Source organism: Oncorhynchus kisutch, linkage group LG5, assembly GCF_002021735.2.
Source record: "Oncorhynchus kisutch isolate 150728-3 linkage group LG5, Okis_V2, whole genome shotgun sequence".
Lineage (NCBI taxonomy): Eukaryota > Metazoa > Chordata > Actinopteri > Salmoniformes > Salmonidae > Oncorhynchus > Oncorhynchus kisutch.
Window position 1 is genome coordinate 20,332,235 of NC_034178.2, and position 26,523 is coordinate 20,358,757.

Consider the following 26,523-nt stretch of genomic DNA (forward strand, 5'->3'; position numbering starts at 1 on the left):
CATTTCTTTAATATCAAATGAGGAAGCAAACTTATCACACAAGTCATTGTTATTCTTAAACTAAATCTTTATTCACTTATTAATAAGGGAGCAGGTCAATACAACGCACACATATAAAGTGAATCAATTGAGTGTTCTACGATAATGATGGCTGGTCGACAAATCACCCCCAGATTATTTGTCGAGGGCCACGAGACAAAAGTACAAAGGTCTTTTATAGCCAAGATAAACCCTTTTCAACCTACAAGACCAACAATAGACGCATAGAACGGGTCACAAGTTTAAGATTTGTATGAAAGCTACTTATAATTCACAGGAGACAGTATCTGCTGTAAAAACAGTACTCTTCGTGTAGAGACCAGGGTCTGGCCCTGTGGTCATCTCGCCCTGGTACCATATAGAACAGAAACATTAACTCATGCTCTGGAATGCGGTCACTTTAGGTTTTATCACCCATTACATTGTAAAGCCCCTGTCAGTGTTATCCCCAGAGGACCATCCTCAGTAGAATACACAGACACAATAGTTATAAGAACACTCTATTATGTTGCATAAAACAACTATTTGATCCAATAAAAGCATTATAACATAATGTTGCAGTTTTGCTCTCAGTGTCCACTGAAAGTTGACTAGTAACAACAACTGGGACATACAAGACATACCATGAGACCCACTAAATCTGCCCAAGAAGAGGGAAACAATAACTCACACCAAACTTACAGACAGGACGCAACTAAATGTGTTGACATTCAACATCTATCAAGATAACTGGAGCACTGGGCCAGACACTCTTAAATAGAACCTGGACCAGCTCAGGTGAAACACCTTCCCACTAAAGAGATGGACAAGCCAGCACATGTGTAACACATACTGACTAACGAGGTGACACCAATCAGTGCGCCCTATGTGCTAACGAGCTATACCCGCTAAAGTCCAACCTCAAAACATAAATGGAAAAACCAAAGACTGTAACACATTAATTAAGAGAATGCGCACCACCAACAGAAAACAACTTCCATTTCACATTATAATCAACTACAATGCTTCACCTTCACCAATATAAACATGGTGTCTACTGGCAGTCAACAATTACAAACAACAAAAAAAGTATTTTTCCCTTCCTAAAACTCACTTGCTTCTTGAACTCTCGTCCCCTTGGAACGAGCCCAAACAAAACTCATCTCTAATATGGAAATTCAAAATAATTTGTCATCCATGGAACGCACTGGCTAAACACAAAACACAAATCTTTTTGACTGCCCAACCTTGAGACAATCAGAAACCAAGTTGTCCTCACCATGGACACAAGCAGCAATAAATCACTGATATCGATTAGGGGGAAATCAGGTTGTACTTGCTGTTGAAACTAAAAAAACACATGGAAATGGGAGATATCTTTTAGCTCACTGGTTAGAAGACAACCTGCAGAAGACAGTCAGCTACATTTAGAGTGTATGGGTCCCCAACACTAAGAGAAATGCAACACTTACTTGTCATCACTCATCACACATATCGTGCGAGAGAGGGAGGGACATCCTGTTAAAACTAACAGCTCAAAAACACATGGAATCTGGGAGTAATCTGTACATCCCTGGTTAGAGGACAATTTGTAGAAAACAGCTCGCTACATTTTGAAGTGTTGTATTTTTATTCAAGTGTAACACAACTCTTTTTTTGTTAGTACATCTTTTGTTAAATCACAATAGTACTCTTCCAATTCAGAGCCTGGATTTTCCCCCTGAGGCTAATATCCATATCATGTTGAAATCAAATGATAAGGGGGCATATGATTAGGCTTCTACATTGTGACAATATCAAAATACTCCTACTACAATGTGTTAACATTCCACATTGTGACATGAATTACTTGATATCATGAAACCACCCCATGTATGTATTTTCTATTACTTGATCAGCGTTTTATCAGATTATCTCAAGATTTCTTTCCTGTGTGTGTTATCTGGTGTACTGTCAGATTGCCAGATTGAACAAAACTCTTCCCACATTGATTACAGCTGTACAATTTCTCTCCTGTGTGCGTTCTCTGGTGTACTGTCAGATTGCCAGATTGAACAAAACTCTTCCCACATTCATTACAGCTATATGGTTTATCTCCTGTGTGTGTTCTCTGGTGTGATATCAGGGTGCTTATGTGAGTAAAACTCTTCCCACATTGAGTACAGCTATAAGGTTTCTCTCCTGTGTGTATTCTCTGGTGTGATATCAGGCTGCTTAGCTGAGTAAAACTCTTCCCACATCGATCACAGCTATACGGTTTCTCTCCTGTGTGTGTTCTCTGGTGTGATATCAGGCTGCTTAGGTGAGTAAAACTCTTCACACATTGAGTACAGCTATAAGGTTTCTCTCCTGTGTGTATTCTCTGGTGTGAAATCAGGCTGCTTAGCTGAGTAAAACTCTTCCCACATGGATCACAGCTATAAGGTCTCTCTCCTGTGTGTGTTCTCTGGTGTATATTCAGATGGCTAGATGTAAAAAAACTCTTCCCACATTGAGCACAGCTATAAGGTTTCTCTCCTGTGTGTGTTCTCTGGTGAAGAGTCAGATTACACAACTTTGTAAAACAATTCCCACATTCATCACAGCTATACGGTTTCTCTCCTGTGTGTGTTCTCTGGTGTGATATCAGGTTGCTTAGCTGAGTAAAACTCTTCCCACATTGACCACAGCTATACGGTTTCTCTCCTGTGTGTGTTCTCTGGTGTATCTTCAGCTGGCTAGATGTTAAAAAACTCTTCCCACATTGAGTACAGCTATAAGGTTTCTCTCCTGTGTGTATTCTCTGGTGTATCTTCAGATGGCTAGATGTAAAAAAACTCTTCCCACATTGAGTACAACTATACGGTTTCTCTCCTGTGTGTGATCTTTGGTGTACAGTAAGATGGCTAGATGTATCAAAACTCTTCCCACATTCATCACAGATATACGGTTTCTCTCCTGTGTGTGTTCTCTGGTGTGATATCAGGCTGCTTTGCTGAGCAAAACTCATCCCACATTGACCACAGCTATAAGGTTTCTCTCCTGTGTGTGTTCTCTGGTGCGATATCAGGCTGGTTGAATGAGTAAAACTCTTCCCACATTGAGTACAGCTATAAGGTTTCTCTCCTGTGTGTGTTCTCTGGTGTGATATCAGGCTGGATGAATGAGTAAAACTCTTCCCACATTGAGTACAGCTATAAGGTTTCTCTCCTGTGTGTGTTCTCTGGTGTGATATCAGGCTGGATGAATGAGTAAAACTCTTCCCACATTGAGTACAGCTATAAGATTTCTCTCCTGTGTGTATTCTCCTGTGTGATATCAGGCTGGATGAATGAGTAAAACTCTTCCCACATTGAGTACAGTTATACGATTTCTCTACTGTGTGGATTCTCTGATGAATTTTAATGCCTGCTGAGGTGAATCTCTTCCCACATTCAGAAAAGCAGTGAGGTATCTTCCCTGTGGATCTCTGCGGGTGTTTCTTGATGTGTTCTAATGTGGAGAGACTCTTCTCTGCCTTGTCAGCATCATGAGGTTGTTGAGGCTCCCCAGATGACCCACGGTAGTCATGTCTCTCTCCTGTGTGAACAACAAAGTCAGACAGATGGTTAAAGGCCCACAACAGCAGAAATCCATTGTAAAAAAGTGATGCCAACAGCGTAGTCATGATGTTGTACAACAACTGTAATGAATGTAATGATTGTTTGACATTTGTCTTAAAATGAGCAAGAACAGTCATATTTTGTCTTCTTTTCACATTAGTAGTAACATTAAGATTGTAGACTAGAAATAAGTTATTCATGTTGTTGAAACTCTAAGCAGTGTGCCAGACGACTTTCGGTCTCCAATATAGGCCCCTTCCTGTTTCATAAAATTGTGGCACGAGGGCAATGCACATTCAATTTGGTTGTAGAAACTCCTCCCTGCTAATGAGGAAACCGATAGTTATGGATGTAGTATATCTGCCAGGAGCAAAAATGGTGAGCAAAGATTTTCGTTTTTCACGATGTATTCTGAATGTGAATATGGGAAGAGTCAGGGGAGGAACCTCCATTTCCAGGTTGCTTATGAGTGCATTTCACTACTTTTATTATAATTGTAAGGCTCGTTTGAATGTCCTGCTTAATATAATGTTTGTGTCATCATCTCAAATTAGCCGCTTGTACTTAAAATCACTTCAACCAGTAAAATGCTCTTTGGCAAGCTGTTCCATCAGCCTGACAATGAGGTTTGTACACTGTTTACACAATTGGCCCATAACTTCACCTAACAACAAATAAACCTATGTAATGAATGAAAAAGCACTTTGGTTGTTGTTGCATGACACACATAGTGTACTCTAGGACCCATAACTTCACCTAAAAACAAATATAGGAAAATAGCTCTGTGTGTTGTACAATAGCCTATCCATCAAGAAACAGTTCTCTACACATTATGAGGTAAGTATCTGTGTCCAAACAGACTAACGAGACCCTACTGTAAATCAAGCAGACAATAACACATTATAAACATACATTTGTTAGGGATGTTGGATCAAACGTGGAGCACGGCATAACTGTCTTTACCAGAGTAATGAATGAAGAAGCAGCTTGGTTGCATGTCATGATATTTGTCATGTAATTGTTATTCAGAAAATGATTTCCTAGATAAGTTGATGATAGTTGAACATGTGACTAACAAAACAGCTACAGTATTAAGAATTATGTGTAATTATTGAAGAACCGCATTAATGACCGTATCCATTTGGGTGATGTCAATAAAGTTAAGGTGACTCTCGGTTAGAACCATTGGATTTTGCAAACTCAAATGATTTAGGATTTCTGTGCCTATGAAAACTGTTTTCCCAGCGTAAATATAACGAAACTAAATGTTACGTAGGTAGAGTGCATTTCAGAGATCTGAATACAAAAAACTGTACTAATAGGACAATAACCTAAACCACAAGGCCAGATCTACACTGGAGGAGCTTACCAAGATGACATTGAATGTTCCCAAGTGGCCTGGTTACAGTTTTGACTTAAATTATCTTTAAAATATATGGAAAGACTTGAAAATGGCTTTCTAGCAATGATCAACAACCAACTTGACAGAACAGGAAGGATTTAAAAAAGAATAATGAATATTCACATGAAGATCAGTCGCCTATTGGATGACATCACGACTTCCCATCAAGCCAACTCCTTGAATGCCTACAAGGTGTGGAATCACTCACACCTTGTAGTTTGCAGTTCTCTCTAAAAAAAACTATTTTGCTCAAAACATTTATTTGTTTCCCTTTAGTGTGTTTATACTTTACTGTATTTATATATGACTTTTCAACAGGAAAAGTACCCAAAAAACACACTGGAGGACATCATGAACAATTCATACATTTTTTTATTTCACCTTTATTTAACCAGGTAGGCCAGTTGAGAACAAGTTCTCATTTACAACTGCGACCTGGCCAAGATAAAGCAAAGCAGTGCGAAAAAAACAACAGAGTTACACGTGGGATATACAAAAGTACAGTCAATAACACAATAGAAAAATCTATATACAGTGTTTGCAAATGGAGTACAGAGGTAAGGCAATAAATCAGCCATAGTAGTAAAGTAATTACAATTTAGCATTAACACTGGAGTGATAGATTTGCAGATGATGTTGTGCAAGTAGAAGTACTGGTGTGCAAAAGAGCGGTTATGATATGGTTTAGTACCTTGAGCGTGGCTGAGCTCGGAAACCGGTTTGCACAGCGGAGAAGGTACGGTGGGATTAAAAAATGGTCAGTGTTTGTTAACTTGGCTTTCGAAGACTTTGGAAAGGCAGGGCAGGATGGATATAGGTCTGTAACAGTTTGGGTCTAGAGTGTCACCCCCTTTGAAGAGGGGGTTGACCGCAGAAGCTTTCCAATCTTTAGGAATCTCGGACGATACGAAAGAGAGGTTGAACAGACTATTTTTATTTTATTTGACCTTTATTTAACTAGGCAAGTCAGTTAAGAACAAATTCTTATTTTCAATGACGGCCTAGGAACAGTGGGTTAACTGCCTTGTTCGGGGCAGAACGACAGATTTTTACTTTGTCAGCTCGGGGATTCGATCTTGCAACCTTTCGGTTACAAGTCCAACGCTCTAACCACTAGGCTACCTTACGAACAGACTCGTAATAGGGGTTGCCACAATGGCGGCAGATAATCTTAGAGAGGGTCCAGATTGTTTAGCCCAGCTGATTTGTACGGGTCCAGGTTTTGCAACTCTTTCAGAACATCAGCTATCTGGATTTGGGTGAAGGAGAAGCTGGGGAGGTTTGGGCAAGTAGCTGCGGGGGGTGGGGAGCTGTTGGCCGGGGTTGGGGTAGCCAGGAGGAAAGCATGGCCAGCCGTAGAGAAATGCTTCCTGAAATTCTCGATTATCGTGGATTTATCAGTGGTGACAGTCTTTCCTAGCCTCAGTGCAGTGGGCAGCTGGGATGAGGTGCTCTTATTCTCCATGGGCTTTACAGTGTCCCAAAACTTTTTGGAGTTGGAGCTACAGGATGCATATTTCTGTTTGAAAAAGCTAACTCTTGCTTTCCTAACTGACTGTATGTATTAGTTCCTGACTTCTCTGAAAAGTTGCATATTGCAGTACGCAACAGGATGTTTTTGTGCTGGTCGAGGGCAGTCAGGTCTGGAGTGAACCAAGGGCTGTATCTGTTCTAAGTTTTACATTTTTTTGAAAGGGACATGCTTATTTAAGGTGGTGAGGAAATTACTTTTAAAGAACAACCAGGCATCCCAGTTTAGGTCACCTAACAGAACGAACTCTGAAGATATATGGGGGGCAATCAATTCACATATGGTGTCCAGGGCACAGCTGGGAACTGAGGGGGGTCTGTAACAGGTGGCAACAGTGAGAGACTTATTTCTGGAGAGATTCATTTTTAAAATTAGAAGCTCGAACTGTTTGGGCTTAGACCTGGAAAGTAGGATAGAACTTTGCAGGCCATCTCTGCAGTAGATTGCAACTCCTCCCCCTTTGGCAGTTCTATCTTGTTGGAAAATGTTGTAGATGGGGGTGGAAAATTCTGATTTTTTTGTGGCCTTCCAAAGCCAGGATTCAGACACGGCAAGGACATCAAGGTTGGCGGAGTGTGCTAAAGCGGTGAGTAAAACAAACTTAGGGAGGAGGCTTCTGTTTTTTTTAACATGCATGAAACCAAGGCTTTTACGGTTACAGAAGTCAACAAATGAGAGCGCCTTGGGACACACAGGGCCTGGGTAAACCTCTACATCACCCGAGGAACAGAGGAGTAGGATGAGGGTACGACTAAAGGCTATCAGAACTGGTCGTCTAGTGGGTTGTGAACAGAGAATAAAAGGAGCAAATTGCTGGGCGTGGTAGGATAGATTCAACGCATAACGTACAGACAGGGGTATGGTAGTGTGCGGATACAGTGGAGGTAAACCTAGGTATTGAGTGACGATAAGAGAGGTTGCATCTCTGGAGGCACCGGTTATGGTAGGTGAGGTGTCAGGGAAATTGCAATATTATGTTATAATACTTGTATTGCATTATAATGGTGGTTTTATTCGACAGAATAGAGTATTCTGTTAACTATTGTGTGTGTGTTCTACTGAGGAAGGGCCTCTATGAGATAACACTGACAGAGGAGATTTACAATGTCTTTGGGTGATAAAACCTAAAGAGCATTCCAGAGAACATGAGTTAATGGTTCTGTTCTATACCGTACCAGGAAGAGACGGTTCCAGTTTGGAGTAGGAGTGCCAGACACTGGTCTATACAATGAAAACTGTTCACACAGCAGATGCTGTCTGCTATGTATTATAGATGTCTTTTATACAAATCTTAACCGTGTGACCATTCTATCTATCTGTTGTTTGTCATGTAGGTTGAAAGGAGTGTATCTGGGCTATAAAAGATCTTTGCACTTTTGTTAATAAATAGTGAATTGTTGATAAGTATTTGCTATTGCAAAGCTCTTATTATTAAAGATTTAGTTTAAGTATAACTCTGACTTGTGTGAAGTTTGTCTCTCCTCATTTGATAGTAAAGAAATTAACCACCACAGAGGTCACCGCATATGTGGGAGGTGGGACAAAAGAGTTCTCTGAGGCATGTTGAGTGGGACTAGGGGCTCTGCAGTAAAATAAAACAATGATAACTACCCTAAACAACAGTATACAAGGCATATTGAAATTAGAGAGACATAAAGGAAGGCATAAAGCAATCACAGGTGTTGATTGGGAGAGCTAGCTTAGACAACAACGGGTAAGACAACAACAACAGGTAAAATGGCGATGAATGGGCAGAGAGGGTCAGTTAACTACACACAGGGCCTGAAATCAAGGCTGAGGCCGCAGTTAAACAAAATAAACAAAATGGAGTACTGTGATTAATAACAGTCCAGCAGGCATCAGCTATGTAGCCAAGTGATCATAGGGTCCAGTGAACAGCAATATATGAACCAGGGAAGCCGATATGGTAGTCGTTACTACGCTGGCTGGGAGATGCACCTGGTGCTAGCTTCGGGACAAGGGCGTAACCGACATCTGGCAAAGGCCGGTTGAGGGCACATCGGACGGAATTGTGTAGGCAGACCAGTCGTGATGGATAGGCGGGGCTCCGTGTCGACAAAGGGTCCAGGCCAATTGGCAAAAGAGGTATTGTAGCTGGAGTACATTTGTTTGCTAGCCGGTAGATGCACCTGGCTCGAGGCTAATTGGTGTTAGTTTCGGGACAAGGGTGCTAGCCACTATAGCCAATCCGGTGCAAAGGTCCAGAGCTTACGGCAGGAATCCGGTGATGTAGTGGCTTCTAGTCGTCTTAGTGAAGAGTCTGGGAGGCATCAGATGTGTAGCCGAGTGATCATAGGGTCCACTGAGCAGGCCAGGAGATGGGCCTGGCTCAAGGCTAGCTTCGGGGCTGGGCCACTCGATAGAAGCTAGCTAGCTGCGATTATCCGGTGTAATGGTCCAGAGATTACGGCAGGAATACGGTGATGTAGTGGAGAAAAACAGTCCGATATGCTCAGGGTTGATATTGCGCTGTGCAGACTGGCAGGTATTATCCAGGCTAAAAACAGCCGGTCTCTTAGCTAAAAATGTAAAGGCTGCTAGCAGTGGCTAACAATGACTAAATAGCAAGTAGCTAATCAGCTGGTTAGCTTCTGATGGCTAACTTCTGATGGAGGTTCTAGCTATAAGGTCTAACAAATAGCAGATCCGTATCACATTGGGTGAGGCGGGTTGCCGGAAGGTATATTTCATTTAAAGATGGAAAAAGAGATTGAAATATTGCAATATATACAAAAAAAGACAAAAAAACATAACATTTACAACAAACACGTCTTACTGCTTCGCCATCTTGGATTACAAACTCTGAAATTATTTTGTATTTCTGTGCCCACAAAAACTTTCCCCAGCGTAACATAAGGAGCCACTAAATGATACATAGTTCGAGTGCATTTCAGAATACAAAAAAACTGTCCGACAGCAAGATCTCCTATTTAAGTTGAAGTTCATCACATGACAAGAGTAATATTATGACTATAACTACTGTTCCCTGAAGGAGGGAAACTAGGTACAACATACTATTAAATTCAAGCGTCGCTGGAATACCTGCCTTCTACAGGTGATGAACGTGAGGCTCGGATTTATTACTTAAATGTAATACCGCTCTTCACCGACCCAGGAAGGGGTGGGGCCAAACAGGTGTTGTACCTCATTTCCCTCCTTCAGGGAACACTAATTATAGTGTTAGGTTCTAATTTTTCAGAGAAAATAACTCACGGACACTAGAGAAGCTTAATCAAGTTTAATTATTCCCAAAGGGTCGTTACAGCTGCAAGTCAGACAAAAACATGTTCTCACCATCACAAGTATATACCTCACTTTGGACACTCCTCCTTCTCTCCAATCCTTACATTTTCTGGTTAGACAGGAAGAGGGTAACAGGATACTAAACCCTTATTACGCCCTTCAAGGGATCTGACCTGACCTCCTGACCTCAACCCCTCCTCCGCCTAATCCACAGATGTCCATCCGCTTTCCCTGTAGCAATCCTGTGATCTCCTCCAGTCCACCCAGCACATTCCACAGCCACTCTGTCTTTCTACAGATCTCACTCCTTTATATACTCTGAGTCTGATATATCATGTCTTTAATATCTCAATGTTCAAAGTTTAGCCCGAATCCAACAGTCATAAAGTTACACTCCCTTTCAGTTGGTCAACTTCGGTACAACATACTATGGGGAAATACAATCATTCCCCATGCCGACCCAAACAGACACTAAATGAAACGGCCCCTGGCAGACCACCAAGACCTGACCCCGCAAGATGCGTCAGTTTTGTCAATTTATTCATTGACTTTAGTTTGAAACATTCCTGCCAATGTTGAGAAAGGACGCACACCTGATTACGCATATAGAAGTAGGATTAGTCTACCTGGCCTGCATGCAAATTTAGGCTTATAAATGTGCCCATTTGGGGATGTCTGATAGTATTTCTGATTAACGCACCACCACTAATGAGTTGTGGAGCTTCTCAAATTATTTTTTTCTTCACCTCAAACAGCAAGTAAACAAAGTCTCATCAAAATCAATATCAAATGACAATAGTTCCTCAAAGTATTTTCGTAAAATATTTCCAGCTCTCATAAAAGGGAAAAATGTAACGCTCTGATCCAGTGGAAATGTCCTAAAATACCTGATTGCTTCTTATTCTTTGCACAAATAGCCGACAGCTGTCTGTGTCCCAAACACACTGGTGCGGGATACTCTGAGGGCCCAGAATATTTTATACAAAGCTTGCTATCTCCAGTTTTGGGCCGACCCAGTTGATAGTTGATAAAAATGTTTCCAGTTCGTTGTAGACAGGCCATGTGCAGCAAATGTAATTTATAGGATATTTTCTACCTACAGGCTGCAATATTTTTATTTGTTGGCTTTATGTAGGCTTTTTTTACATAGTTGGCAATGGCAATAAAAGTTACTTTTGAATTTGTATAATTTTCATTTAGATAGAATGTAGATTAATCTACATTCTATGATTGAGATACTATTATGAATTAAGAAAATCCTAACTGGCACGCAGATAGTTAGAAATGGTCAGATAACTTCACATTCCAAATGGAAAAGGTTGCCGACCTCTGGTGTAGCCCATTACCGGAAACTTCAAGAGCATAACAGCAGTATTTTTCTCCTTCTGGTTAGATTATTTTGATCTCTGGCTCCCTCGAGTCATTTGCGTGTCTTAATTATTTAATCAAACGCGTGCTTAAAGCATCAGACCAGTTCAGTACATATACAGTGGGGCAAAAAAGTATTTAGTCAGCCACCAATTGTGCATGTTCTCCCACTTAAAAAGATGAGAGAGCCTGTAATTTCCATCATAGGTACACTTCAACTATGACAGACAAAATTAGAGAAAAAAAAATCCTGAAAATCACATTGTAGGATTTTTTATGAATTTATTTGCAAATTATGGTGGAAAATAAGTATTTGGTCAATAAACTTTTGTTATCTCAATACTTTGTTGGCAATGACAGAGGTCAAACGTTTTCTGTAAGTCTTCACAAGGTTTTCACACACTGTTGCTGGTATTTTGGCCCATTCCTCCATGCAGATCTCCTCTAGAGCAGTGATGTTTTGGGGCTGTTGCTGGGCAACATGGACTTTCAACTCCCTCCAAAGATTTTCTATGGGGTTGAGATCTGGAGACTGGCTAGGCCACTCCAGGACCTTGAAATGCTTCTTACGAAGCCACTCCTTCGTTGCCCGGGCGGTGTGTTTGGGATCATTGTCATGCTGAAAGACGTAGCCACGTTTCATCTTCAATGCCCTTGCTGATGGAAGGAGGTTTTCACTCAAAATCTCACGATACATGGCCCCATTCATTCTTTCCTTAACACGGATCAGTCGTCCTGGTCCCTTTGCAGAAAAACAGCCCCATGATTTTGGGGCTCCTGAGTGGTGCAGCGGTCTAAGACACTGCCTCTCAGTGCTTGAGGCGTCAATACAGACACCCCAGTTCGAGTCCAGGCTGTGTTTACAACCGGATGTGATTGTGAATTAAATAAAGGTTACATTTGAACATTTAAAAAAATAGTTTATTCAGAAAGTTCAGACCCCTTCCCCTTTTCCACATTTTGTTACATTACAGCTTTATTTTAAAATAGATTTAAACAAATAGAATCCTCATTAATCTCCACACAATAATGAAAAAGTGAAAACAGGTAAAAAAATAAAAAATATATTTTTTAAATACCTTATTTACATACGTATTCAGACCCTTTGCTATGACACTCAATTTCTTACAGTTGCGCCCTGTTTCCATTAATCATCCTTGAGATGTATCTACAACTTGTTCGGAGTTCACGTGTGGTAAATTCAATTGATTGGATAGGATTTGGAAAGCACACACCGGTCTATATATGGTCCCACAGTTGCCAGTGCATGTCAGAGCAAAAACAAAGCAATAAGGTCGAAGGAACTGTCCCTAGAGCTCAGAGACAGGATTGTGTCGAGGCACAGATCTGGGAAGGGTACCAAAAAAGATTCTACAGCATTGAAGGTCCTTAAGAACACTGTGGCCTCCATCATTCGGCCAAACTGAGCGATTGGGGGAGAAGGGCCTTGGTCAGGGAGGTGACCAAAAACCTGATGGTCACTCTGACAGAGCTCCAAAGTTCCTCTGTGGAGATGGGAGAACCTTCCAGAAGGACAATCATCTCTGCAGCACTCCACCAATCAGACCTTTTTTTATTTTATTTTTTTATTTCACCTTTATTTAACCAGGTAGGCTAGTTGAGAACAAGTTCTCATTTGCAACTGCGACCATGCACTTTATGGTAGAGTGGCCAGATGGAAACCACTCCTTAATAAAAAGGCACATGACAGCCTGCTTGGAGTTTGACAAAAGGCACCTTAAGGACTCTAAAACCATGAGAAACAAGATTCTCTGGCTTGATGAAACCAAGATTGAACTCATTGGCCTCAATGCCAAGAGTCACGTCTGAAGGAAACCTGGCACCAGGTTTTTCAGATGCAGGGACTGGGAGACCAGTCAGGATTGAGGAAAATATTAACGGCGCAAAGTGCAGAGACATCCTTGATGAAAGACCTGCTCCAGAGCACTCAGGACCTCAGACTGGGGCGAATGTTCACCGTCCAACAGAACAACAACCTTATATAGACTCTCTTTTGTTTCTACTGTGTTATTGACTTGTTAATTGTTTACTCCATGTGTAACTCTGTGTTGTCTGTTCACATTGCTATGCTTTATCTTGGCCAGGTCGTAGTTGCAAATGAGAACTTGTTCAACTAGCCTACCTGGTTAAATAAAGGTGAAATAAAAAATAAAATTAAGCACACAACCGAGACAACAGGAGTGGCTTCGGGGGAAGTCTCTGAATGTCCTTGAGTGGTCCAGCCAGAGCCCGGACTTGAGCTTGATCTAACGTCTCTGGAGAGACGTGAAAATAGCTGTGCAGTGATGTTCTCCATCCAACCTGACAGAGCTAGAAAGGATCTGCAAAGAAGGATGGGAGAAACTCCCCAAATGCAGGTGTGCCAAATAAATTAGCTAAATTAAAGGGGGGGGGGGTCATTTAATCAATTTTAGAATACGGCTTTAACGTAACAAAATGTGGAAAAAGTCAAGGGGTCTGACTACTTTCTGAATGCACTGTATACAGCACCACCTCCCCCATAAGCATTCCTGTCTTTTCTGTAGATGTTATATCCCTGTATTGCAACTGCTGTATCAAAGGAATTATCTCAGTGGGTTTCAGAGATGAACAGTACAGTGCATTCCAAATTCAATAGCCAGGCAAGTAAACAAAAACGTTTTCAAATAAAACTATTCCAGAAAATGTCAGAGTATATAACGCCCGTCCGTACAAGAGACGGTCGACCAATCGCGCTCATATTGTCATGCTGTGACACGCAGTTCCTAAGCATAATCTTACAAAATCCCTTTTTAAAGTCAGGGTATGAGTCGAGAAACATGCCTATTTTCCTTGAAAGTACATAATGTTACAATTGCAAAGCTTATACGATATTACAGAGAACAAGTCAATTATCGCACATCTCTGAAAATATTTGTAATGTTGTGCTTCTTGTTCACAGAGGGTAATTCATGCCAATGTTCTTTTCTTTTAGCTGTTAATACAAATCGAAAGGAGTTTCCAATATCCTAATTTCTGAAAGTATTTCTGGTGGTAGCTTGTGATACACAAGCTAGGTCTATTTGAAATATTGCCCTCCCATGGCAGAATTTACCAGCTACCAGGTTCAGAAGCTTTAAAACCACATAAAACATATTTAAAACCCAATTCTATTTTTGCCCAAAGTCGAGATATAATTTATTCAAACGGAGCATAATATTATTATTTAATATAATATTATTTTAGGGTATTTTAGTTTTGAAGTCAAAGTTAGCTTTGGAATAGTTTTCATTTTTCAAACAGGTTTGTTATTTTATTTCAGTTTACTAAAAAGTTTTCCCCTAATTATTTTTCTATAATAAGCATGGGGGTTTCCCCTATCAACCAGTCATAGGTACTGGCGATAAAGCGCCTTGTAACCTAGCTGGGAATGGGACAGACGGAACCCTTCTGTGGTAAGAGACCGGGGAAATTTGTAATCATATCTAATTCCCAGGAATGGGGTTCATTTGAACCAGAGAGACTGTGTGAGGGATAATAACATGGCCGTGTCCAACCCTGCTTTTTCCCCCGACTCCGCTACCAACCACCAATCTCCAACAGGGCCCTTAACCTGTATCACACCTCATAGTGAGCTACAGGTAGGAATCAGCAATGAATCCCAATAATGAGACACCTCTGGGGAGGGGTGTCAGCAACACTTAAAAAATATAAATATATAGTGTTTTATGTCAAACCGTTTTTTACAAATCCGTCAAGACACCAACTTAGACTTTACCGTGAAATGCTTTACTTACAAGCCCTTAACCAACAGTGCAGTTCAAGAAGAAGAAAACATTTACGAAGTAGACTCAAATAAAAAGTAATAATAAAAAGTAACAATGAGAATAACAATAACGAGGAAATATACAGGGGGCACCGGTACCGAGTCAATGTGCGGGGGTACAGGCTAGTTGAGGTAATCTGTACATGAAGGTGGGGGCGTAGTGAATATGCATAGGTAACAAACAACCAGCGAGTAGCAGCAGTGCACCAAAGGGAGGGGGGGGGGGGGGGGGTTATGAATTGTTCAGCAGTCTTATGGCTTGGGGTAGAAGCTGTTGAGGAGGCTTTTGGTCCTAGACTTGGTGCTGCGGTACCACTTGCCGTGCGGTAGCAGAGAAAACCGTCTATAACTTGTGTGACTGGAGTCTCTGACAATTTTGTGGGCTTTCCTCTGACACCACCCACTATATAGGTCCTGGATGGCAGGAAGCTTGGCCCCAGTGATGTACTGGGCAGTTTGCACTCCCCTCTGTAGCGCCTTAGGGTCAGATGCCGAGCAGTTGCTATACCAGGCGGTGATGCAACCGGTCAGGAAGCTCTCGATGGTGCAGCTGTATTACCTTTTGAGGATCTGGGGAACCATGACAAATATTTTCAGTCTCCTGAGGGGGAAAAGGTTTTGTTGTGCCCTCTTCACGACCATCTTGATATATACCCACGTGGGTGATTAAAAGATGAACGGAGGTCCACACTCCAGTTCAGTTGATGCTGGTAATGCACCTTAAAGTTCGTTGCCAACCACCATATAAAGTTCAAAGAAGAAAAAGAAGCCTGAAGGAAGGAGAAATGACAAGAAACAAATTTATTTTACCTTCTGGGGCATCGCGACTGGTTACCTATTTTGATGTGATATGAAAGTATTGTGTTAACTTATGTTGATGTGATATGAAAGTTTAGCGATTTATGTTTCTAGAAATGTATCGCAATTGAGAATCGATTCACATTTAGGTGGATTATTTGACTATTTTACCTGCCAGAGCCAGTCTACCTCTGAAAAACATACAGTCCTTGGACCTTGAGGAGTAACGGGAGCAGCAATCAGCAGTAGAAACATTAACAAAGCGTACTCCCGGCCCGTTTTGGTAAAAAGCTGAGGGATGGGGCTGGAGAAATGCAACCCTCCATGATATCAACATTCTAGTTTTAACCATGTTTTGAGGATATAGTGTTAGTTTATATTTACTGACAAACATTAGAATTTAAAAAAGCTTATATTTGGGGTTCTGATGGGGTATGTTGATCTAAGCTCCTGAGGCATTTATAAGTGAATTCTTCAAGAAACAGATTGGTACATATCATCATTAATGTATACGTCTCAAAATGGATGTAACAACTGCTGATTGCACCTTTAAGAGTTCATCTTGGGCTAAGCTAATAGGAGATATTGAGGATTACAGTATTTCAGGCATTTTTATTGGAAGCATGTGATCAATTGTTAACATTTTGTTGATGGTCCACTCTTGATGTTCAACACGTTACAGTGTAGCTTCAGCCATTCCTACAGAACAACATTAAAGTGTAGAACCCCTTTACAGCATATTGGTTCAACGACTGCAGAGATGGTACTTACTGGTGTTAAACAGATCTCCAACATCCTCTTCTTCCTCCAATGTGACAGTAATCTCCCCCTCCTCGTCTTTCACTCCAAAGACTGCACCCACCTCTTCTTTTACTGTAACATCCTCCTCTTTCACTCTGAACGGGTCTTCCTCTTCTTTCACTGAAACGTCTTTCTCTTCTTCTTTCACTGTAACAGCCTCACCCTCTACATGTTATTGTATTGTAACAGCCTTATCTTCCTCCTCCTCTTTCAAAAGAGCTTCTTTCTCCATCCAGTAGACCTCTTCTTCAACAGGAGGAGAGTAACTTAGTGAACTCATGGTCTGGTATGTTTGCTAGCTAGCATTAGCGACTAGCCTAGTCCTAAGCTAACTTAGCAAACCAGCTAGCTGACAAACAACGTAAATATATAATTAAAATGGGCCAGCAAGTACATTCAACAGAAGTGTGTTTAAAACACAGTGACTAATATACCCCAAAACAGTGTAAAGAGCGTGAATGTTTTAGCTATGTTTGTTAGAAAGCTACCGAGGAGTCTGACTAGCTGTTGTTGTTGGAGCGTCCCGTCCACTAGATTATATGTCACACTGGCAGCATCGCCTGAACCTAAAAATCACCATCTGCTGACTGGAGTGGGCAACGCAGTTGAGGAACCAAAAGTTTACTTTTCATTTATTAAGTTTAATATTATATTAAGTCTTTCAAAGAGAAGCATGTGTTGATTGTTTTATTTTCTCACTCATTAAAAACTAATCAAACTTTACACCCACTACATATTTGCATTGAACCATACTTCTGACATGATTTTGACCAGAGGCATATCTTTTATATCATAGCCAAAATGTGGTTTATTCAATTCTTCCATTTTTTCATGACTTTGTCAATCAACTTGTTCTTAATAAATCTAAATCATGGTTTAGTGTTTCTGGATTAAAATGGACTTAACAAATTCAAATCCTTTGGAGTCATTTTGACCCCAGCCAAATGCACCTTTGATAAATAGGACGTTTATTTCAAATCAAAATTAAATCACATTTTATTGGTCACATACACGTTTAGCAGATGTTATTGCGGGTGTAGTGAAATGCTTGTGGTTCTAGCTGCGACAGTGCAGTAATATCTAACAATTTCACAACATATACCCAATACACACACATCTAAGTATTTGAATCTAGGTTTCTCTGTATACATGATCCATCCCAGAGGGTGGTGGGGCACCTGTATCAGTGGTTTTGACCAGATAGACACCTGCAGACACATTCTGCATTCGTAATGTATTCAGACCCCTTCACTTTTTCCACATTTTTGTTACGTTTCAGCCTTATTCTAAAATTGAAGATTTTCCCCCTCGTCAAATCTACACACAAAACCACATAATGACAAACCAAAAACAAGTTTTTAGACATTTTTGCACATTTATTTACTTAAGTATTCAAATACTTCACAATGAGACTCGAAATGGAGCGCAGATGCATCTTGATTTCACGAATCATCCTTGAGATGTTTCTACAACTTGATTGGAGTCCACCTGTGGTAAATTCAATTGATTGAACATGACTTGGAAAGGCACACACCTGTCTATATAAGGTCACACAGGTAGCAGTGGATGTCAGAGCAAAAACCAATGAATGAGGTCAATGAAATTATCTGTTGAGCTCTGAGACAGGATTACGTCGAGGCACAGATGTGGGGAAGGGTACCAAAACATTTCTGCGGCATTGAAGGTCCCCAAGAACACAGTGGCCTCCATCATTCTTAAATGGAAGAAGTTTGGAACCACCAAGACTCTTCCAAGAGCTGGCCGCCCAGCAGAACTGAGCAATCGGTGGAGAAGGGCCTTCATCAGGGAAGGGAGCAAGAACCCGATGGTCACTCTGACAGAGCTACAGATTTCCTCTGTGGAGATGGGAGAACCTTCCGGAAGGACAACCATCCCTGCAGCACTCCACCGATCAGGTCTTTATGCAAGAGTGGGCAGACGGAATCCACTCCACAGTAAAAGGCACATGACAGCCTGCATCAAACAAAATGAGAAAGGTAAAGCCCCATATTCTACCCACCACTTGTATGCTCTCGTTGGCTGGCCCTCACTACATATTCGTCATCAAACCCACTGGCTCCAGGTCATCCTTAAGTCTTTGCAAGGTAAAGCCCTGCCTTATCTCAGCTCACTGGTCACCATAGCAACACCCACCTGTAGCACGCGCTCCATATATATATATTTCACTGGTCACCCTCAAAGCCAATTCCTCCTTTGGCCACCTTTCCTTCCAGTTCTCTGCTACCAATGACTGGAACAAATTACAAAAATCCCTGAAGCTGGAGTCTTATATCTCCCTCTCTAACTTTAAGCATCAGCTGTCAGAGCAGCTTACCGATCACTGTACCTGTACACAGCCAATCTGTAAATAGCACACCCAACTACCTCATCCCCATAGTGTTATTTATCCTCTTGCTCTTTTGCAGCCCAGTATCTCTACTTGTACATCATCATCTGCACATCGATCACTCCAGTATTAATTCTAAATTTTAATTATTTCACCTCTAGGGCCTATTTATTGCCTACCTCCCTACATTTGCACACACTGTACATAGATTTTTCTATTTTTTTTTATTTTCTGTACGTTTGTTTGTGTGTAACTCTGTTGTTGTTTTGTCACACTACTTTGCTTTATCTTGGCCAGGTCGCAGTTGTAAATGACAACTTGTTCTTAACTACCTGGTTAAATAAAGGTAAAATAAATAAAGAAATTAAAAAATGACTAATTAATACATGCATTAACAGAAATTAATGTAACCAAATAACAGGAAGTAACGGTGCATTTACTCCTGGTGACATTTGTAATGGGTAATTTATATGATAAACTCAATCTAAAAGGCAATCAATTCACACAATGAAACAACGAAGGAGCAAGAATTGGTCGAAGCCAGGAGGAGGACATACTGAAGAGAGACTCACATATCTTCACCACACAACCCTCCCCTTCTCCTTGTCTCAACATTCTAAATTATACTCAAGAGACATTATCTTCACACCTATTTGAGATGCTTTTCACTGACAGCCTCAACTCAATAATCAGCGAGGCCGATTGCCACACGCACTGCCCAAATAGGCATAAGCCTACAAGCTTGTGATTTGAAACCAAACACAGGTATTATTGTAAGGAAGCCAATGATCCCCGATTCCTCCGTGGCAACGTCATGCTTTCTGGTATCTTACATATTTCTGTATAGACAGGAGGAATCATATCATTGGGGACAAATGATTTACCTGTAGGACCCACCGCTATGTAAATTCTCTCCTGTTCTATTAGACCCACCGCTATGTCATTTCTCTCCTGTTCTATTGGACCTACCGCTATGCCATTACTCTCCTGTTCTATTGTTTTTCATATCAACTTTAGTTCGTTGTCCAGAAGCCAAAAGGCACAATCCTAGTTGTTGCAGCTTTAGACTCCCCCTTTTTAAGTTTCTAACAGAGATTTTAATCTCTGTCAGATATGAACCTCTACCAGGTGGACTGTATAGAACGGTGTGTTCTAATAAAAACACTATAGGAGTTGTCTCGAGATGGTTATGCATATTCATGCCATGAGTAGTAGCTTAGCATCTCTCTCCATTGAATACAGGCTGTTGACGTCAACCACCCTCATAGAATATGTAAAAAATAGATTACAATAATAATGTGTCCACCAATCCAAAGAAAGGGTAGGCGAGAGCTAAAGAACCAGCACTGCCGCTTGTGGACAACGACTCCCTTTATCAGGGCAGAGAGACATCTTGTCAGTATATCCATAATCTTTGGTGTAGCCAACCCAACTCTCATATGACACTATTGGGGGGCACTGTGTGTAGTAAATCATCACTACACGAAAATCACTACATGCCGTGCCCCCCAGTCTGCGGTCAGCAGATAGACCCTTCTCAAATATATATGTTAAGTCACTTTTTGGAAACGGAAAGGGGTAGCTTGCTCTCTACGTTGTCTGATTCTAGACATATCAGTCATCATCCCAGGGCCGTCGTCTGATTCTAGACATATCAGTCATCATCCCAGGACACTCCGTTGAAGATGTATTGACGAGCCAACCGCGAACATCCAAAGTTAAAAACAAATTTAAGGCGGTACTTACTGGTGTTACTCAGATCTCCTATCTCCCCTTCATCTTTCAATGTGACAGTAATCTCTCCTTCCTTCTTCACTCCAAAAACTGCATCCTCCTCTTCCTCTTCTTTCACTCTGAACGAGTCTTCCTCTTCTTTCACTGAAACGTCTTTCTCTTCTTCTTTCACTGTAACAGCCTCACCCTCTACTTGTTTTTTAACTGTGACATCCTCTTCTTCCTTCTCCTCTTTCACGATAATGTTCAGCCCCAGAGCTTCTTTCTCCGTCCAGCAGACCGCCTCTTCTTTAGCAGGAGGAGGGAAGTTTAGGAAGCTCATGTTCGGGGATGTTAGCTAGCTAGCTATCATTAGCGACTAGGCTAGTGCTAACTTAACCAGCCAGCTACTATAGCTGACTAATACAAAATAACGTGATATTAAATTAAATAGGTTAACATGTAGATAGGACACAGTTGTGTCTAAAACACGGTAGCTAATATAGACCGAAAGCTTGAATCTTTCGGCTATGTTGGCTAGCAAGCTGCCGAGGTGGTTGACGAGCTGTTTATGAATAACCGTCCACTAGATTACACGTCACGCTGGCAGCATCGCATGAAAGACTCACATTGCCGTCAGCTGACTGGAGGGGAAACGCAGTTGAGATAAATATTTTATTATCAGACAAAGATTATTTTAAATGGATATAATTAAATAATACTATTATATTGAGACATACAAAGACAGGAATGTGTTGATTGATTAGTGCGATTTTTTTATTTTTACTACAGCACATTTAAGGTAGTTTCATTCAGTCAAACTAAATCTAAATAAGTAGCCAGCTACTGTCGGTCTATACTGCTCCTACATGGTGTAACAATACATCATGTAGATGTATAAAATGAACAGACTAGGTCTATACTGCTCCTACATGGTGTAACAATACATCATGTAGATGTATAAAATGAACAGACTAGGTCTATACTACTCCTACATGGTGTAACAATACATCATGTAGATGTATAAAATGAACAGACTAGGTCTATACTACTCCTACATGGTGTAACAATACATCATGTAGATGTATAAAATGAACAGACTAGGTCTATACTGCTCCTACATGGTGTAACAATACATCATGTAGATGCATATAATGAACAGACTAGGTCTATACTGCTCCTACATGGTGTAACAAAAGTTTGGGGTCACTTAGAAATGTCCTTGTTTTTTAAAGAAAATCCCCAGAAATTGTCCATTAAAATAACATCAAATTGATCAGAAATACAGTGTAGACATTGTTAATGTTGTAAATGACTATTGTAGCTGGAAAAGGCTGAATCTTTATGGAATATCTACATAGGTGTAGAGAGGCCCATTATCAGCAACCACTACTCCTGTGTTCCAATGGCACATTGTGTTAGCTATTCCAAGTTGATCATTTTAAAAGGCTGATTGATCAATAGAAAACCCTTTTGCAATTATGTTATCACTGCTGAAACTGTTGTGCTGATTTAACAAAAGCGTTTGTAAACAGTGGTGTTGCATAACAATCAGGCAGTAGAACAACAATAATCATCACCCTCTTGACCAATCTTCCCTCCCCCTAACATTGAGTTTGATTCGGACCCTGTCAGTGTGCCATGTGGACATTGGGTTTGATTCAGATCCTGCCAGTGTGCCAGGTGGTCATTGGGTTTGATTCAGACCCTGTCCGTGTGCCAGGTGGACATTTGATTTGATTCAGACCCTGCCAGTGTGCCAGGTGGACATTGGGTTTGATTCAGATCCTGCCAGTGTACCAGATGTACATTGGGTTTGATTCAGACCCTTCCAGCATGGCCAGAGATGTATTCCAAGGTCAGTAACTTATAACCACAGAACCAGCCCAGACCTTTCAAGCGTGACTAAAAACACCTAAGTATTAGATTTACTGCCATGGTCTAGTATGTCACCGCCTCAGACACCATTCACAATGCTGGCTGATGTACAAGTAAAACATGACATATTATTTCCTAACCATTCACAATGCTGGCTGAGGTACGAGTAAAACATGACATATTATTTCCTAACCATTCACAACGCTGGCTTAGGAACGAGTAAAACATGACATATTATTTCTTAACCATTCACAATATTGGCTGAGGTACAAGTAAAACATGAAATATTATATCCTAATTGTAAAAAAATCCCCACTCCTTTATCAACTAGTCTCTCACTGTTTAACCAGAATAACATGTTGTGTCCTTCAAACTGTTAGACGGTTAGTCCATAATCATATTCAGCTACTTAGATGCCATGTATTGTCATGTTATGTTCTCTATAATGAAACATCACAAAGTGAAATAAAGTTGATAAGATATTCTTAATAGACATTAAATAAAACATGGTTGTTCAGAAAATATTACTTATCATGTTGCTCTCATGAAATGATCAAAATATTTCACAATCATTACCACTGCTGAAATTCCGAGATAATAATTACAAGGATCATATTTCTCAGCATAGTCTAGTTCGATGCTGTTACTATAGTCTAGTTCCGTGCTGTTGCTATAGTCTAGTTCCCTGTTGTTACTATAATCTAGTTCCATACTGTTACTATAGTCAAGTTCCATGCTGTTACTATAGTCTAGTTCCATGGTGTTACTATAGTTACTATAGTCTAGTTCCATGTTGTTACTATAGTCTACTTCTATGTTGTTACTATAGTCTAGTACCATGATGTTACTATAGTCTAGTTCCATGCTGTTAATATATTCTAATTCCATGATGTTACTATAGTCTAGTTCTATGGTACTATAGTCTAGTTCCATGCTGTTACTATAGTCTAGTTCCATGCTGTTACTATATTCTAGTTCTATGTTGTTACGATAGTCTAGTTCCATGCTGTTAGTATAGTCTAGTTCCATGCTGTTAGTATAGACTAGTTCCATGCTGTTACTATAGTCTAGTTCCATGCTGTTACTATAGTCTAGTTCCATGCATCTGCTTTTGTCTAGTTCCATGCTGTTACTATAGTCTAGTTCCATGCTGTTACTATAGTCTAGTTCCATGCTGTTACTGTAGTTGAGTTCCATGCTGTTACTATAGTCTAGTTCCATGCTGTTACTATAGTCTAGTTCCATGCTGTTACTATAGTCTAGTTCCATGCTGTTACTATAGTCTAGTTCCATGCTGTTACTATAGTTACTATAGTCTATTTCCAAGATGTTACTATAGTCTTGTACCATGATGTTACTATAGTCTAGTTCCACGCTGTTACTATCGTCTAGTTCCACGCTGTTACTATAGTCTAGTTCCATGCTGTTACTATAGTCTAGTTCCATGCATCTGCTTTTGTCTAGTTACATGCTGTTACTATAGTCTAGTTCCATGCTGTTACTATTGTCTAGTTCCATGCGGTTACTATTGTCTAGTTCCATGCTGTTACTATATTCTAATTCCATGCTGTTACTATAGTCTAGTTCCATGCTGTTACTGTAGTCTAGTTCCATGCTGTTACTAGAGTTGATATAGTCTAGTTCCATGTTGTTACTATATTCTAGTTCCATGCTGTTAGTATAGTCTAGTTCCATGCTGTTACTATAGACTAGTTCCATGCTGTTACTATAGACTAGTTCCATGCTGTTACTATAGACTAGTTCCATGCTGTTACTATAGACTAGTTCCATGCTGTTACTATAGTCTAGTTCCATGCTGTTACTATAGTCTAGTTCCATGCTGTTACTATAGTCTAGTTCCATGCTGTTACTGTAGTTGAGTTCCATGCTGTTACTATAGTCTAGTTCCATGCTATTACTATAGTTACTATAGTGTAATTCCAAGTTGTTACAATAGTCTAGTACCATGATGTTACTATAGTCTAGTTCCTTGCTGTTACTATAGTCTAGTTCGATGATGTTACTATAGTTACTATAGTCTAGTTCCAAGTTGTTACTATAGTCTTGTACCATGATGTTACTATAGTCTAGTTCCATGCTGTTACTATCGTTTAGTTCCATGCTGTTACTATCGTTTAGTTCCACGCAGTTACTATAGTCTAGTTCCATGCTGTTACCATAGTCTAGTTCCATGCTGTTACTATAGTCTAATTCCATGCTGTTACTATAGTCTAGTTCCATGCTGTTAATATATTCTAATTCCATGATGTTACTATAGTCTAGTTCTATGGTACTATAGTCTAGTTCCATGCTGTTACTATAGTCTAGTTCCATGCTGTTACTATATTCTAGTTCTATGTTGTTACGATAGTCTAGTTCCAGGCTGTTAGTATAGTCTAGTTCCATGCTGTTAGTATAGACTAGTTCCATGCTGTTACTATAGTCTAGTTCCATGCTGTTACTATAGTCTAGTTCCATGCATCTGCTTTTGTCTAGTTCCATGCTGTTACTATAGTCTAGTTCCATGCTGTTCCTATAGTCTAGTTCCATGCTGTTACTATATTCTAGTTCTATGTTGTTACGATAGTCTAGTTCCATGCTGTTAGTATAGTCTAGTTCCATGCTGTTACTATAGTCTAGTTCCATGCTGTTACTATATTCTAGTTCTATGTTGTTACGATAGTCTAGTTCCATGCTGTTAGTATAGTCTAGTTCCATGCTGTTACTGTAGTCTAGTTCCATGCTGTTACTAGAGTTAATATAGTCTAGTTCCATGTTGTTACTATATTCTTGTTCTATGTTGTTACGATAGTCTAGTTCCATGCTGTTAGTATAGTCTAGTTCCATGCTGTTAGTATAGACTAGTTCCATGCTGTTACTATAGTCTAGTTCCATGCTGTTACTATAGTCTAGTTCCATGCTGTTACTATAGTCTAGTTCCATACTGTTACTATTGTCTAGTTCCATGCTGTTACTATAGTCTAATTACATGCTGTTACTATAGTCTAGTTCCACGCTGTTACTATAGTCTAGTTCCATACTGTTACTATTGTTTAGTTCCATGCTGTTACTATAGTCTAATTCCATGCTGTTACTATAGTCTGGTTCCATGCTGTTACTATAGTCTAGTTCCATGCTGTTACTATAATCTAGTTCCATACTGTTACTATAGTCAAGTTCCATGCTGTTACTATAGTCTAGTTCCATGGTGTTACTATAGTTACTATAGTCTAGTTCCATGTTGTTACTATAGTCTACTTCTATGTTGTTACTATAGTCTAGTACCATGATGTTACTATAGTCTAGTTCCATGCTGCTAATATATTCTAATTCCATGATGTTACTATAGTCTAGTTCTATGGTACTATAGTCTAGTTCCATGCTGTTACTATAGTCTAGTTCCATGCTGTTACTATAGTCTAGTTCTATGCTGTTACGATATTCTAGTTCTATGTTGTTAGTATAGTCTAGTTCCATGCTGTTAGTATAGACTAGTTCCATGCTGTTACTATAGTCTAGTTCCATGCTGTTACTATAGTCTAGTTCCATGCATCTGCTTTTGTCTAGTTCCATGCTGTTACTATAGTCTAGTTCCATGCTGTTACTATAGTCTAGTTCCATGCTGTTACTGTAGTTGAGTTCCATGCTGTTACTATAGTCTAGTTCCATGCTGTTACTATAGTCTAGTTCCATGCTGTTACTATAGTCTAGTTCCATGCTGTTACTATAGTCTAGTTCCATGCTGTTACTATAGTTACTATAGTCTAGTTCCATGCTGTTACTATAGTCTAGTTCCAAGTTGTTACAATAGTCTAGTACCATGATGTTACTATAGTCTAGTTCCTTGCTGTTACTATAGTCTAGTTCCATGATGTTACTATAGTTACTATAGTCTAGTTCCAAGTTGTTACTATAGTCTTGTACCATGATGTTACTATAGTCTAGTTCCATGCTGTTACTATCGTTTAGTTCCATGCTGTTACTATCGTTTAGTTCCACGCAGTTACTATAGTCTAG

At 40.1% G+C, this 26,523-nt stretch overlaps 1 protein-coding gene across 2 annotated transcripts; it reads right to left on the reverse strand.

Annotated features, from left to right (window-relative positions):
• Window positions 1-1,629: 1,629 nt before the first annotated feature.
• LOC109890747 (zinc finger protein 2 homolog) lies at window positions 1,630-21,249 on the reverse strand. 2 transcript variants are annotated; one of them, XM_031824617.1, is made up of 2 exons: window positions 20,662-21,249; window positions 1,630-3,576 (listed from the first exon to the last, which is right to left on the reverse strand). In XM_031824617.1, exons 1-2 carry the CDS (start codon window positions 20,969-20,971, stop codon window positions 1,934-1,936), a joined length of 1,953 nt encoding a protein of 650 aa, XP_031680477.1. In that variant the 5' UTR covers window positions 20,972-21,249; the 3' UTR covers window positions 1,630-1,933. The 2 variants fall into 2 exon arrangements, with proteins under 2 accessions (XP_031680477.1, XP_031680478.1); XM_031824618.1 differs by lacking the exon at window positions 1,630-3,576 and adding an exon at window positions 17,515-18,542.
• Window positions 21,250-26,523: the final 5,274 nt, after the last annotated feature.